At 38.6% G+C, this 16199-nt stretch overlaps 1 protein-coding gene across 6 annotated transcripts in view; it reads left to right on the forward strand.

Moving 5' to 3' along the window:
• IKZF2 (IKAROS family zinc finger 2) overlaps nt 1-16199 on the forward strand; it is a 101175-nt gene that overhangs the window by 72087 nt on the left and 12889 nt on the right. For all 6 annotated transcript variants that reach the window (XM_014067817.2, XM_014067970.2, XM_014067894.2 and 3 more), the window contains one exon: nt 5119-5256. In XM_014067817.2, coding sequence (XP_013923292.1) covers nt 5119-5256 — 138 coding nt within the window. The remainder of the gene's footprint in view (nt 1-5118; nt 5257-16199) is intronic.

Genomic DNA, 16199 nt, shown 5'->3' on the forward strand with positions numbered 1-16199 from the left:
AAGGTATAAGATGAGTGTTTTTTAAAAAAAAATCACTGAAAAAATATAATATGGAAATATTCATGGATAATCAGTCAACAAGAAATAGAAATAGAGGAAGATATACTACACCTAACCCTTTTACATACAGTATATAGTCTTGTAGAGTGACAGAAAGATTTGCAGAGAGAGACTATGAACCATCTCCATTAGAGAATGCAATATGAACAGCAGTTGACCAGCTGTTAAGTAGGAAAATGAAAAGGTACAAATGAAAAACCCACTGAATTGTTTAAAGCTGCAGAAGAGAAAGTTAACTGTGTCAATAAATATAGAACAAGACTGGGTGGCCTTGGAAAATATTAATGTCCATATCTATATGAAAGAATGGAAATATATAAGATTTTCTGCAAATGGTTGAGCCATTGCATTAATTCTTCATGCAAATAAAGTCTTGATTAAAATTTTGCAAAGCAAAATTCAGCCATACATGAATGGAGAAATGGCAAATGAACAGATAGGTTTCAGAAAAGACTGAAGGACAGGAAAGCGGAGAACGAAAATAAGATGAATGGAAACAATAATATGGGAATATAAGGAAGAGTTTTACTTTTGTTTCATTGCCTGTACAACAAGGCTTTTGTGTACATCATGGCAAAATATGGGACATATTAGTTAATGGCTGGGCCAAAAGGAATTTGTTCTTCTATTTTCTGAGGATCCCTAAAATAAATAAGGAATTTTTGTAAAGAACTGAGTCTGCAGAAATTGATTGGTTCAAATTGGACTCCATGGATGAAAAATAGATATATGTATATTCCTATATGTTTAAAGTACAAAATATTTAAAACAACATACCTTTGAAATTGCTTTCCATGAGGTGTAGTAGTGAGTAATAGCACTGGGGAAGCATTTGGAAAAAATGTTACCACAAGTGAAGCAAGGGAAGGGAAGGGAACGGAAGAACCTTTTCTCATCCTTCAAGTGCTTCATCAATAGTCTATCAAATTAATGAGTAAACAACTGAAAAAAATGTTATTATAATTTTTTTGTATCATGCAGAATTTTTCAGTTACTTCAAAGGGACTGATGTGGACTTAAGTAACAAGCAGCTCTTTTATCTAGCATAATGTCCCCACTTTTAGGAAGAGCCACCTGATAACCTACGTAAAACTTGATTAGTAGTTCTACCCTTTTGTCTTATTGGTGCTGAAAGGCATGCTTGGAACTCAGCAACATGTTCAGGTCACTCTACATTAGAACTTTTACCTGTTCTGCAGACTCACTTTATACATTCCTTTTTAAAAATGTAGACAATCTCATTTCAATATGTATGTGAACTTTTATTTGCGTGGCTTTTCATAGAGGTTTTTCCTCTGTATTTAATTTAAACAACATGTGTTATAAAGCTTCTAGAAGTGCATATAACTTAAAACACAAATCACAATTAACTTTTTTTAAAAGCAACCCCATGATTTCAAGCTGGAACATTAGGCTCCAGTATAAAGCAAATGTCAGAGTTCCAAATATCATTCAGAATTAAATCAAGGCAGATCTATCCTTAAAGTTCCAATTTAATAAGACAGACATGCCAACGCACATCTTTGGAAATCCCAATTCTGAAAACATCCTGGGATTCCACCCAGTTGAAAGTTCATGATCTTATCCCCACGCCCATGAATCCATCACATGGTCCAATCTTCTTCGGCCACGCTGGCATCTCCACCCATCTTCGGTTGGAGCTCCACCCAGTTCCGGTCAGATGCAGAGGTGCGGAGACAAAAGATGACCTTGGGCTTCTAGAAAAGAATGACAACAACATATTCCACAATTCTACTCCTTTCTGTTCCCCCCTCCCAACTACTACACTAATGAAACAGCATAATGAAATATTAGAAAGTGTGGCAGGCCAAAGATCCTAAAAGGAACATAACTACAGGCCTGACAGCAAAATTAATAATTATCTAGCAAAATGTGTCAGTCTGTAAAAAAATTAGGGCTGTACAAATCGTTATAAGGTGCCACACACTTTATGTGAGTTGAACAGGAGGAAGATCAGACAACTCCCTTTGGCAGTTACTATAGAAGAAAATTTGAGAAGACTTTTATTCTGCAGCCATTGACAGAATAATTCAAGGTAAAGCAGCTGTCGAGAACACTGCTGTTCAGCATGCCGCCTTCATAGTCCATGCCAAAGCTGCATTGACAGGCTGCCTTTGCAAATGCTGCAGGGACTTACACCACTTGCCAAATTGCCTCCAAGATTTACAGCTTTAGCAACATCTAAGACTATCTGCAATGGATCCCAAACCTGCTCAGCTTGTGGCCCTCACGATATATCCAGGCTGGGTGACTTCAGCAAATCTTGCAAGAATCTTCATAGCTGACCAGCCTGGAAATCCCACAGTACGCACCACCATCACCAAGCCTAGATATACTTTGACCAGTGCTGGGTGAGGAAAATCAAGGAAAGACTTTTCCTTACCCAAATGGCTTCTCGCTTAAAGAGAATGTTGTGGAGACAAACTGTATTGTCTCACTTTGGCATTGCCTTCATGTCACATAGCTTCCATTGAAGTAAATGTCACTTATCTTATACAGGCCTTAACAAGTGCTACCTGTTGGGAACAAAATATCAGTGCTGTATCCATTAAACCAGCTTCAGGAGAACATGTCATAGTGTTCTGGGATCCATAACAGAAATGGCCTTTTGCCAAATTCCTCATTTCCACTGGTAGAAGGAACACTGAATTAAGTTTCTCTGAGAATTTGCGAGACAGACATTAGTTTGTATTAAGTACTGTATGCAGGGGTGGGCTGCTAAGGGTTCGCCCGGGTTCTGGAGAACCTATAGCTAACCTTTTGGCCAGTTCAGAGAACCTCCAAATCCCACCCCCGGCTGGCCCCTCTCTCCCCTCCCCCATCCCTGCCCCCCTCAGGAGTCTCCATGTGGCCCATTCTGGCTGTGAGGGAAGTGCAGGGCCTGTGCGGAGGCTCAGGGAAGGGAAAAAGCGGGCCTTCTGGAAGTTCTCAAGGAAAGCCTCCAGAGCCTGGGGAAGGTGAAACACCTCCCTGCCATGGTGTAGGAGGCCAACTAGGCCATGCCCACCCAGCAACCAGGCAGAGAACCTATTGCTGAAGTTTTTGAAGCCCACCCCTGACTGTATGCAGTTACCTGTGAAGAAGAAAGGCATCAATATTTTTGTCCTTCAAAGTTCATCTTTGAATGAAGATGTTCATCTTTGAACATTGAAGACGTTCTTCAAGGTTAACTGATAGGCATTGCTAAATATATCTGCTATGATTTGTTTGTATTTTTTTTAAAAAAAGAGAGATGTTACCAGTATGGAATAATTACTCTGCTTATATTGATGATGCTGTGATCCATTAGATTTATTTTTTTCTAAATAATAGGGTTTCAGTGATCAAGATTTTTTATAAGTGATTGGATTGATGCAGTGAGAAAAAATACAGATTAACTAGATTTCAGTCTTATTTTTCAAAATGCTGACATATTAAAAGAAAGAAAAGAGATCTTCAAATATCAATTGATTTCTTTGACAAATTTTAGGGGTATCACAAATACTCATAGCAATATTTCATAAATTTTTATTTATTTGTTTGTTTGTTTGGTATTGCTGTCCTGTCTCTATGCCTATATTAAATTGTATGTTGAATGTTTGTATCTAGGTAATTGTTTACATTTGTATTCAAAATTAGTTGTATCTTGCAATGGGCACATGTCCTATTGCATAAAATACATTCTTCTGCTTGAAGGCTTGTAGGAAGAAGACTCCTAAATTATCCATTCTATTTCTCTTTTAACATGAAAAAGAAAACACCCCTGAAGGCATATTAGAATCATTGTCCAGGTGCTTCCATTGCTTTTTTTATACAGCAGATAAAAGTTATGGGCCCATGTTCTATGATAGCAACAGCTTTCTTAGCCTAGGTTATTAATGGTCTTTCTTCACAACTGTATTCGTCACCTCTAATGTAGTCTTATTGCCTATAGCTAGAAAGGTGAAGGCAATTTAGTACTTTCAAGGAAAATACAAGTTCAAACAAACATCTTGGCAGGGATTATTCAAACAAATTAAGATTTATATTCAAATTGTGGCCCTTGAGCCCTTGGCAAATTGCCCATCTATTCCTTGATTGTTAAGTGAAGAACTTACTTTAACACAAGGAAAATGATGATGTAATCAAAATCACTTCTATACATAGACAGGTCTATTCAGTTTTTGCTCTTCAGTAGCAAAGATATATGGAATTATGGCTATATGGATTTTGAAAACCTTGTTCTACACCAGCTCCAGGTTTTGGGAGGCTCCTCTTGTCCTGACATGCAGTGTTGTTCCACCATCTCTCTGATCCATCTCTGCTGATCTCAGTGAATAAATAAATGTCAGATAAATGATTAGGCAGCAACAAAGAGAAGGAAGAGAAAGGACTATCCTGGGGTGAAAGGAAACCCTTTAGGCCACTGAATCCAATTTCTTGCTCAACGCAAGAATACAGATTAGAGCCTCTGCATAGACAACTGGCTAACCTTTCCTTGAAAGCCCAAGGAAGGTGACTTATCTTTCCCACTGTAGATCTTAAGAAACTTCTTCTAAGAATCTTCCTTCTTGAAACTGAAACCCACTGATTTGTGCCCTGCTCTCGGGATCGAGGGAAAGGGATTCTGAGACCCCCTTTCCAATATTTAATGGCATTCATTTCTGTTTCTACTTTGTTTGGCAAAAGCATTAGAAACATGTTTTTTCTTAGACTATTCATTTATGTTTAGAAAATACTATTCACCCAGGAGATCTTTCTGGCCTAAAGTACATTGAAATCTCAAACTCTTCTCTATGTTGATGCAAAAAAAAAAAAACATGTTTAAGCTGCATGATTTGACAACACTGGGTCTACTTGTATGAATGCAATCCATTTTAGAAATAATCTGAGCATAGTATTTTTAGGATCTATACGCATATATTTGTAATGTAATGTAGTGAAGTAGAGAAAAGGTAAATAGATATTACAGAAGAGAACAGGTTTATATGTTTGTTTTTAGTTATAATATCAAGTGACCATTGGTAATGATGTCAGCAATACTGATTTAACATAATAAAGTACTTTCCCCCCCTACAGTAGGTAAACCTCATAAATGTAACTACTGTGGACGAAGCTACAAACAGCGCAGTTCTTTGGAGGAACACAAGGAGCGCTGTCACAACTACCTTCAAAATGTCACCATAGAGGCCGCGGGGCAAGTGATAAGTCATCATGGTGAGTGGAAATGTTGTAGCTGTTACTCTTGCTCCTACTTGCAATTTACAAGAAAGGAACAAATATGCATTATAAAATTATAGTTTATTAAATTTATGTAATAGTATAAACCCTCAACCTTTGCAGAAGAAATAGCCTATCATCATCAGAATTGTTTGGTGGAGGAAACAAATGGCAGTTTTAATTTTGATCCATATGCAAACAAACTGGCCTCCAGTTCTGTTGTTAACTTTGGAGCAGGCAGGTGTGTCCCAAGCTTTCTTCCTACTCCTACACCCACCCCACTAAGGGGGGAAAAAGAGAATACAAAGAACTTGGCCACAGCAGGTGATGGATCTCCAAGATGGGAAAGTTTCTTCTAGTTTGTTAATTTCCTTAAATTAAAAGATTGTAAAATGGCACTAATGAATATTAGCATGTTATTTTGTTTTAATTAATGGATCATCTTGTCCACATATTATAGTATTTTATGTATCATTAGTTGTTAAACCTGACAACGGATATTTGCTATAATGCTATGCTTTTTCCCTTTAATTTCCACAAATGCGATGTTTTTTCAAGTTCTTGACAACTTCTTGCTATAGCAGATATGTTGGGGACCCTATACTGTTCAGATTGAGCATTATAAAGTGCATTATCAGATTGATGATGTTGGCAGTTATTGTGAAAAAATGAAAAATATTCATTTTTCAGTGAAGCATCTGGATTAAGATGCCTGAGATGTAGGTCAAGTTTTAAAAGCAAATTAAAAGAAACACAAATATAATTCAATGTAAATTTGTAAAACACAAACTCAAGAGACACTCATAACTGTCTAGTACCATGATGGCGAAATTATGGCACGCATACCTGAAGTGGCACTCGGAGCTATGTTGCCTGGCACACATGGCATTGCCCATTCCGCTTATGGGTTTCTGGTGGGCTTGTGCGCGTGACAATCAGTTGGCCTTCATACACGCAGCATTGGCAGAAACTGGAAGAGCTGGTCTGCCAATTTCTGGCGCAAACATGCATGCTGGCCAGCTGATTGTCATGCACACATGCGTGCCAGTAACTGGAAGACTAGCACCCTGGAGACTGGAAGTTCATGTTCTGGCACGTGCATGGACCCTGGGCAGCTCCTCTTCCCGGTTGCCTCCTAGATGAGTGCGCTCTCTCTCTCTCTCCCTTTTCAGCACTCGGTGCGGAAAAGGTTCACCTAGTATAATTAATCTAGTAAGCCTTCTGTGGGTATTCTCATTAGTCCATCTGTATGTAATCTGTTAAAAGAGTGACAGGTAACTCATTTTCCAGAAGGGCCTTGTATGACATAAAGACATCACTGGAAGTAAACTTTGGGGACTTTTTCTTTCAGAGTTACAAAGGAGTTAGAATGCAGTGGATGTTTTTAGAGGGCACATTCCTCCCATTCTTAACCTTAATTCTGAATAAAAGCAACATCGAACAAAAAAAAATGCGTAGGAAAAAAGCAGCCATTTTCTTTGGAAGTGCAGTTTTTGGGGTTGCAAATAGAGACCAAATGCAGCTATTAACTGCATATTTCACCCAGTCAACCTGAAGAACAGGTATCTTACCCAACAGATTCCCCCCCCCCCGTTTATATATCCATTACACTATTGTAATGCTCAGAGTGATCTATGGTTTGTATAAGGCGAAGTAATGAGTTTGCCAATACCACTTTAAACTCTCAAGTATCTCTTGTTGCTTCTCACATTATTCAAATAGGTATTTTCTCTCTTTGGCGCTCCAGGGTTCTCCAGGGAAGGAGAGACCCCCCTCCCCTTGATTCTGACAAACTTTAAAAGGGTGAAAGAGCTTTCCCTAGAATGGGAGAACACTAGAAGGGACCACTCATGGCCTGTATTTCAACATAATGCTGAATCATTACAGACGTTTTCGTGATACATAGTTTGGCAAACTTTGTCAATGTCTTTGTAAATTATAGGGGAAAAGGCACTACCAAATGGGCACAACTTTGCCAATTTGGACATCCCGACAAACTGTACACTTAAGAAAAAGCAAGCAGGAAAGAGGAAATCTTCATGGAAGACGGAATGAAGCCTGCAGTTGCTTTGCTCGTCTATGGCCTCATTTTTGACCTGAGCATAGCAATCCTCTCTCTTTGCCTTTTGATCTTCTTCAGTCATGCAGCAGACTTAGAAGCAGGTGACTGGTCTGCTGCATTGTTAGAAAATAAATCTCTCTCTCTCTCTCTCCCTCTCTCTCTCTCTCTCTCTCTCTCTCTCTCTCTCTCTCTCTCTCTCTCTCTCTCTCTTACACACACACACACACACACACACACACACACACACACACACCCACCTTTTTTTGGCATGATCATCTAAAAGAATAGGAACCACTGGTGACCAGGAACATGTACTGAGGAATATGAGTGACTCAGGTCGGGGCTGATCAATGACCGATAGACACTGACTGACTTGAGTCGGGTCATCTGGGCTTGTAATGCTACTCTGATTTTGATGAATTGAGCAGGAGAGATATTTTTTTGCCTAGCATTCGACTCTTTCTGCTTCCTGTATTGTATTCTCTGGGTTTCGGAGTCCTGCGAGTTCTATGCTTCTAGAATATCTTCCTGTGTCTAGAGTTAATTTATAAAACAAGAAATTAAATATATTCAGAAGTCATATTTTTGAAAGTTTTACTCTTTTGTTTTTGATGTATGAGAAATAATTCCATTTTGATGATGGTTTTGGCAAACTTAGAGGCCTTAGAGATATAATGCCTGACAAGTTATGGCATCTCTTTTGCCAAGATTTCTAGTCAAACCCCTTTCCGTGGTGGCTTTTAGTTATTCAGAGAACCTCTTCTCTGTGTCTGGATCAGTGATGGGATTCATTTTTTTTAATTACTGGTTCTGTGGGCATGGCATGGCTTGGTGGGCGTGGCAGGAGAAGGCTACGGTAAAATCGCCATTTCCACCCCACTCCAGGGGAAGGTTACCGTAAAATCCCCATTTCCTCCCGATCAGCTGGGATTCGGGAGGCAGAGAATGGATGGGGCCAGGCTAGTCAAAGGTGGTATTTACCAGTTCTTCATACTACTCAAAATTTCTGCTACCGGTTCTCCAGAACTGGTCAGAACCTGCTGATTACCACCTCTGGTCTCGATGTGTTTTCTAGTTTTTTATAGGCTATTTACCGTGTCCATTGCAAGTAACAAGTTTCTTCAATTGTTTATTCAAAGTTATTTAAGGTTTCTCTGTGTTATTTTTAAATGCTGAAGGGGAGGCTTGGTGCATGAAAGAACAAGGCTTATTGGATAAGTATTTAAACAATACAAAACAATCTAATCATCAGGAACGGTGTCCCATCACTTCAGACTTCTGTTCCAGTTATACTTGCCTGAGTTATTCTGCTGGCTGACCCAGTTTTGATTTGGACTATGGTACTGGAGCAGAATTCAGTACTCTCCATTCCAAGAAATTATTGACTGAGATAATTTAAACATTGAGATCAGGGTAAGGGAAGTGAGTGAAGTGTGGCAAATATTTCAACATTCTTTCTGGCCAAACATAGCTATGGTACGAACAGCCTAAAAACAAAACAAAAACTGTACAGTAGATCCCATATTGTGAAAAACTATTTAAATACTTACATACTAGAGTGATAATGTTATTTCCTCTGTGTCTTACTGTTTCGTTTAATTATTCTTTAAGAGAACTTTCACAACAAATAGCACTATGAATTGTGGGAAGTTATCTACAAGAGGCAAAAATTTAAAGCTAAAAGGGAGATCCCATGGATACTTTCGTCATGAAGCATAAGCCCTGTTGAATACAGGGTGCCTATTCTCAAGCCAGTATTTTGAAGACAAAAATGTATACAAACATCAAATAGTTGTTGATATCTCAATAGTTTTGACTTAAAGGTCATGATTTCAGAGACAAATATTTATAATCAATAGTTTAATACCTATTTTTCAGACCTTTTGACAGTAAACATTGACTCTTATTTGTGCTTCCATTTACTGTAAGAGCCAAGGTGGCGCAGTGGGTAGAGTGCAGTACTGCAGGCCATTTCAACTGACTGCTAGTTTGGCAGTTCGGCGGTTCAAATCTCACCGGCTCAGGGTTGACTCAGCCTTCCATCCTTCCGAGGTGGGTAAAATGAGGACCCAGACTGTGGGGGCTATATGCTGACTCTGTAAACCGCTTAGAGGGGGCTGAAAGCCCTATGAAGCGGTATATAAGTCTAACTGCTACTGGCAGTTGGATTCCCATAGAAAATGAAAATGCATTGTGTATGTCTCAGCAAAAGATGCCTGAACAAATGGTAACAAGAAAATAATTGACATAGCAAATCTTATTTCTTGGTAGCCTACTAGATAGGCTACCAAGCCTATTTATATAAATAGATATAAATTAATTATCAGTTATGTCATTTCTGGTGTTTTACTAAAATATTTTACTATTAAAGAGGACGCTGCCACCATCACCACAGACACATATTGTAGGTTTATCTTAAATTAGCATATTTCAGTCACACATGTTGCAGGACATTTATAAGTATTTAATTAAAGAGAGAGAGAGAGATCAAAGAGATATGCCTTCAGAAAAAAGAAAAACCATAGAAACAGAACAAGACGTCCCAGGGCTCACCAGCCACTCGACTCCCAGGCCTGGGAAAATGGCCAATTTTTCAGAACCTTCTGGACCATCATCAGGGTGAGAGCAAAATGGATCTCTGAGGGATGATAACCAGGAGTTCTACTATGTTCTCTGTCAGATTTTATGGAAGAAAGAAAATTATAGGAGATAAGACAGTCCCTCAAATAATCAGGCTGCGTGGCGTGAAAGTTGTAGGTTGTATGACAAAGGTTATGGCCAGCTGGTAACGGTTGCAGCACATGAAGCAATGGTGTGACATGGTCATACCTTGGACCTATGAGAAATAGACTTACCATTATTCTTCCTTATGACCACACTGCCACATTTGAGAGCAGCAGCTGTTTCCAGGTGCTTGAAAACCAAGGGCAGCCCCACACGCAGAGCACATTTCAATCATCCGTTTCATATAAGGGAATCCCCCGTCCTATGAAAATATCTGCAGAAAGTGGGCTGAGATGGGCAGCAGCATCTCAGGGGCTGGTCCTCTGTTTAATTCATTTTTATGCTTCTTCAGAGAAAACAAGTGGTAGCACCGATGGGTATGATAATGGTTTGGAAGTTTAATAGTTGAAGCTGATTAAACCAGAAGAAAGAGTGTCCCCTTATGCTTACAGCGCTCAGGATGAAGCTTTTAGTATAAAGTCAGCATTGCCTGTATACATTGGAGGTATCAAATATGCCACATTTTCCAATCTATCCTCTATCTTTAGTATTGCGGGAACTCCATTAAAAAGGAAATAGCAAGAATGCCGCACCTTCTCTTTGCAAATGTGGATACAAAGTTTATGATTGAAACTCAGGAAGAGGAGTTGATCCTGTAGAAGGCAGGTTGCATTTCAGAGGCATTCCTCTTTTTTTTACTGTTATTTCCACTTTCAGAAATCTTCTGTCTCTTTTAAGGCAAGTCCAGAACAGGAATTGTGCATTGTGCAATGTAGACTTTTCTAGCCTGAAATTGCTCAGGAAGCTGCATTACTTGGTGAGGTGCAGCAAGATTTAAACTGATGAGACTATAACTTAATATTTAATTGTGTGTATTTGGAACATGGCTTTGTTTCAAATCCTTTACTCATGTGCAAGTATTTGTGATGGATTTTTAAGAGTGGAATAGCTCAAATCATAACGATGAAGTCAGCAAGTTTTCTACTCTTATGAAATTGTTAAGGTTTATGAAATAAACTAGGCTGGGTTCTCAGATTAGATTGAGCTAAAAAACAAATTTGTGATTGGACATTCTCAATTGAAATCAATGGAATACACGATGCACAGCCATGTTAACTTGATTAGCTGCACTCTTCTTGTCCTGTCCAGTTGGCATTCTCCAATTCTTCCCCAAAGAATCTCCAAAATGTTTAGAATTCTTGTAGTTCAAAAATCAATACAACAGTTAATTTGTTTGTTGAAATACCTGTTTCAAAATATCAGATGACGGGGTGGGGGTGTGGGTAAAAGATGACTGGTTAAAATGATCTCTCAATGCCAAATTGAAGAGAGTTCCCATCTCTTATGGGAAGAGAGATGAGAAGACATAAAAAGAATAGCTAGGTTAAAAAAACACATATAATTTGAGAGAATTGAAGACTGGCCAGAGCAGTGGTGGGATTCAGCCGGTTCGCACCTATTCGGGAGAATTGGTTGTTAACTTTCTAAGCAGTCCAGAGAACCGGTTGTTGGAAGAAATTTCCCCTTGTTTTTTCCCACTTTACAGGGCTAATCCTGTAAGGAAGGCAGGAAGGAAACATTCTGGTGGTATTTTCTAGCCTGATCTTTATTGTCCTGCTTACAGAAACTGTTTCTCTGGTAAACCCTTATTACATTGTCACAGCTAAGGCGAAGGCCCATCAACATGAGTGAAGATGAATTGGCCACACCCACCCAATCACATGATCACCGAGCCCACCTACCCAGCTGGTCATTAAGGCAGAGAACCAGTTGTTAAATTATTTGAATCCCACTACTGGGCCAGAGACTTGCTAGTACTTCTCTAATGGCTATATATCTATGAGCCATGGTGGGAAAGGGAAAGAGTTGTGGGGATTTAAGATTAATTTCTTACCCAGCTAATTCCATTTAGAATTAAATATATATAATTATATACATATACATATACACATACATATACATATACATATACATACATACATACATACATACATACATACATACATACATACATACATATGTAACACACACACACACACAATCGTGTGTGTGTGTTTCTTAGAGTGCAAAAAATTAAATGTCAATTAAAGTGATTTTCTACTGTAATGTATTTCTAGAAACTTATTGCCTTATGTGCAAATCATACTTCTACTGCTAACTGCTTAGCCCAAGAGTTTGGGATGCTAACAAATTCAGTTCCCAAACGAGACAATCCCAAAGCTTACAATTAACAATTCTAATTCCTTAAATTTAATATGACTACCTGATTCAGGAAAGCCAGTTTGCTAAAGGCATCAGGCTAGTAACTGGGAGCAATGCTGGGATTCAAAGAATTTAACAACTGGATTGCCCAGGGTCTGGTTGGCTATTGTGGGAGGGGTGGCCCATGCCTGCCACACATGCGGGACGACCCTCCCACAAAGGCCAACCTGACCCTGGGTGAACTGGTTGTTAAACTAAGCAAACACACCCACTATCAAAGTGGATTCTGGGCACTGCACTACAATGGAAAAACAGGAATCAGAGTGGCCAGCACAAGGGAAGGAGGGAGAGCAGGGAGAACGAAGCGGGAACGAGGCGTCGTCCTTCTCTCATGCTGGACGCCCCATTGCCCGATTCTCCATTGCAGCACAGTGCAGCGCCCAGGACCCACTTTGAGGGCGGGTGGGGTGGCAATTTAACAACTGGTTCACTTGAACCAGTGTGAACCAGCTGAATCTCACCACTGACTGGGAGACTGAGTTGTCCCAGTAGAGAGAAGCCAGCTGGATCACCTCAGGCCAGTCCTTCACTTTCATCACTAGGAAGCAGACAAGGAAAACCCCTGCTTGCCCAGAAAACTGCAGGGACTCCCTCAGGCAATCACCTTGATCTGGTGGCTCCCCTCACCCCAAGAAGTACAATATTCCATTGTCAGATTAAGTATAAGACAGTTATTATTCATGAATAGATTTGTATAAAATTAAAATAGCAACTGTGTTGTTTGTTCAGTCAGAACAAACAACACAGCAATGGGAGTAGGGAGAGATAAGTTAATAAATTTTGCTTTATCACTATTTTTCTACTCAGAATTGGGCAATCCTGACTGCTTTCTGCCTTTGGTAGAATAGAACGACATATTCCACTTTTCTTATATAATATAATTAACCCTGGTTCGATCAGGTCAGAGGTGGGTCGCTACTGATTCGGGTGAACCGGTAGTGAAAATTGCGACTGGATCACCGAACCGGTAGGGACGGATGGCTGGCCACACCCGCAGACTGGTTCCCTGGTCGCCCATGCCGTTGCTGGCATGTTTTTTACTCCTGTTTAAATGTTCTGCGCATGTGCAGAACGATTTTTTGGCAACTATGCACACAAGTGTGTAGCGAACTGGCAGTAGTTCCAGGAGCAACCCACCCCTGGATCAGGTCATAAAGAAAGCATAATGGTTCCTTTTCCATTAACATTTTTTCTCTTTGGATAGAACAGAGCTAGGTCAGGCAAACCAAGTTAAACTGCTTCTTAACATTTAAATCTTCCTATCATTTGTTTTCCATATCTATTTGAAGCCTTCCTCAGTTCCTTTTCTTTTCAAAACAAAAACACTAAAATAAACTAGAATACTATTCATCCACTGAAATACTATTCATCCATTCTAATTATTTATTTACCTTTTGAGTTAAACTCCACTCTTTTTATAATGTTTTACATTTAGTAATAATGGAATAGGCAGGATTGTAAATTGATACTTATAAAAATATGAGACAATTTTCATAGTTACCTTGAAAGAGTTTATATCTTCAAGACCCAATAAATTATATCCTATAGTATTGAAGGAATTTGGCTATGATCTGGCCAAACCCTTATGTTTTAAGTTTTGTTTTTTGAGAAATCCTGGTGAACAGGTAAAATTCCATCAAATTACAGATCAATTAATTTTACAGTGTTACTGGGAAGATTCTAAATCATAAACCAATTACTCAATAAATAAGTAATCAAATAATCCATTAGTTCATCTGTAAGCCCCATAAATATTGCAGTGATTAGTTTCTATTTATCAAAAAGAAGTCTATTATTTCATTTTTGAAGAGCCGAGGTGGCGCAGTGGTTAGGGTGCAGTACTGCAGGCCACTTCAGCTGACTGCTATCTGCAGTTCAGCGGTTCTAATCTCACCAGCTCAAGGTTGACTCAGCCTTCCATCCTTCCGAGGTGGGTGAAATGAGGACCCAGACTGTGGGGGCGATATGCTGACTGTAAACCGCTTAGAGAGGGCTGAAAGCCCTATGAAGCGGTATATAAGTCTAACTGCTATTGCTATTTTTGATAAAATAAATTTCTTAATTAATTATCTAATTGTTGTAGTAATACTGCATTTTTATTTCAGCAAAATGTGTCATAAATAACTTCCATGACTTTGTGATCCATAATATGGGCTGGATTGACTTCCCCTGACTTAAACATGTACTCAAAGAGTGGTTATCCAACTCAAGGAAATACTGCAGCCTGATAGTCTTCAGCATTTTTAATAGTGACTTGGATGACAGAATGAAAGAAATCTATATCAAGTCTGCACATGACCTAAATTTTGGCTAGGAAAGCTAATAAATCAGCATGATGTTGATAAAACCATTAGAAAAAATGGTTTCTGCCCGTGTTGTATGAAGTATTTATTATTTATTTATTTATTAAATCGATTTATAGGCCGCCCAATCCCGGAGGACTCATGGGCACTCGTAATTGGCTTTGTGTTATGGTTCCTATCTTCTGGAATAGAAGTGCATATAATTTCCACTTTGATTATCTTTAAATAACATTGCTTTTAATGTTTTGGGTTTATGATTGTTTATTTATGTATTGCCCAAAACCAATCATAAAAGTAACATACAGCAAATATGGTAAATAAAAAAAGGAAATTATAGAAAATTACATGAAATAACCCTTGGCTATTAATAAATTTTACAACCTTCTTAGAGGTTTGTGAGAATTAATCTCATAGAATATCAGTAATCTAATAATCACAAGAACAATTAAGCCTATTAAGAGTTGGAGATTGGAGATTTGATCACCATCAGATATATAACGGGCTTTTTCATGACTCAAGTTCAGCCTTTGTATCTGAATGTGGGCAAGTGTGAATTTCCTATGGAGGATTCAGTGAGATTTTTCAGGTAATTTTAATAATTTTTATTTTTTTGTACAGTAATGCTTAAATATTAAGTGGAATTAGATTTTGATAATTAAAAGTGGGATGAGGGGCATTTAGATTAAATGAACAAGGAGTTTATATACATGCTGTTAGCTATCTTTGTTAATTTTACTGCCCTTTTGCCAATTAATCAGGAGAGCTAAAGATTTAGACATAAGTGTAGAAATGGTGTGAAGTATGGAATGAAGTAAAATGTATTTTAAGAGACTGATAAAATATTGAGTATACTTGCTGGGGATGAAGGGGGGAGTTACTTTTTGCTTTCATTCATGAAGTTTCTTTTTCTTTCTATTTCCCTTTTTGAAGAATAGAAATATGCCAATGGACAAGGGATGGAGGATAGTCTTTTGACTTGGCCAAAACCTCAGTGATTTCATTGATATAAAAGTGAACACGGGGGCAAATATACATCTTAATTTAACACCTTATAAGAGGTGATAGGTTCAATTAAGTTGCCTACGTAGTTACTCTTGACTGGATGGTAATGATATGTAGTGGTATAGTTTAAGGAGACATCAGTCAATCAGAGGGGCAGCTAATTTCCTCCAGAGTCTTTTCTAAGCTACTGAATCACAGGCTACAGTTCAACTTATAAAAGCAGCATAAAAGATACATTTAAGCAAGTTATAATGTTTCTCAGTCAGATGATATAATATTGGTTCACGGTCTAGTGATCAGATCCAGATTAATTTATACTATTTGAAAAACAGCTGTGGAATCAAATGCAGGACCCAATGCAAATCATCAAGGCTTACTGCAGAGTTACAGATTAACAGAGTTGGAAGGGGCCTTGTAGGTCATCTAGTCCAACCCCCTGCCTAAGCAGACCCTACATCATTTTTGACCGATGGCAGTCCAGTCTCTTTTTGAAAGCTTCCCATGTGGGTGGGACTCCCTCCAAAGAATATTGAGAGAGACTCCACCCAACAAAAGGATGCACTTATATTTATACATTCATAAAGGTA

Source organism: Thamnophis sirtalis, unplaced genomic scaffold (genome assembly GCF_051295495.1).
Source record: "Thamnophis sirtalis isolate CommonGarterSnake01/CBP01778 unplaced genomic scaffold, rThaSir2_p1.2 scaffold_1, whole genome shotgun sequence".
In the NCBI taxonomy this organism is placed as follows: domain Eukaryota; kingdom Metazoa; phylum Chordata; class Lepidosauria; order Squamata; family Natricidae; genus Thamnophis; species Thamnophis sirtalis.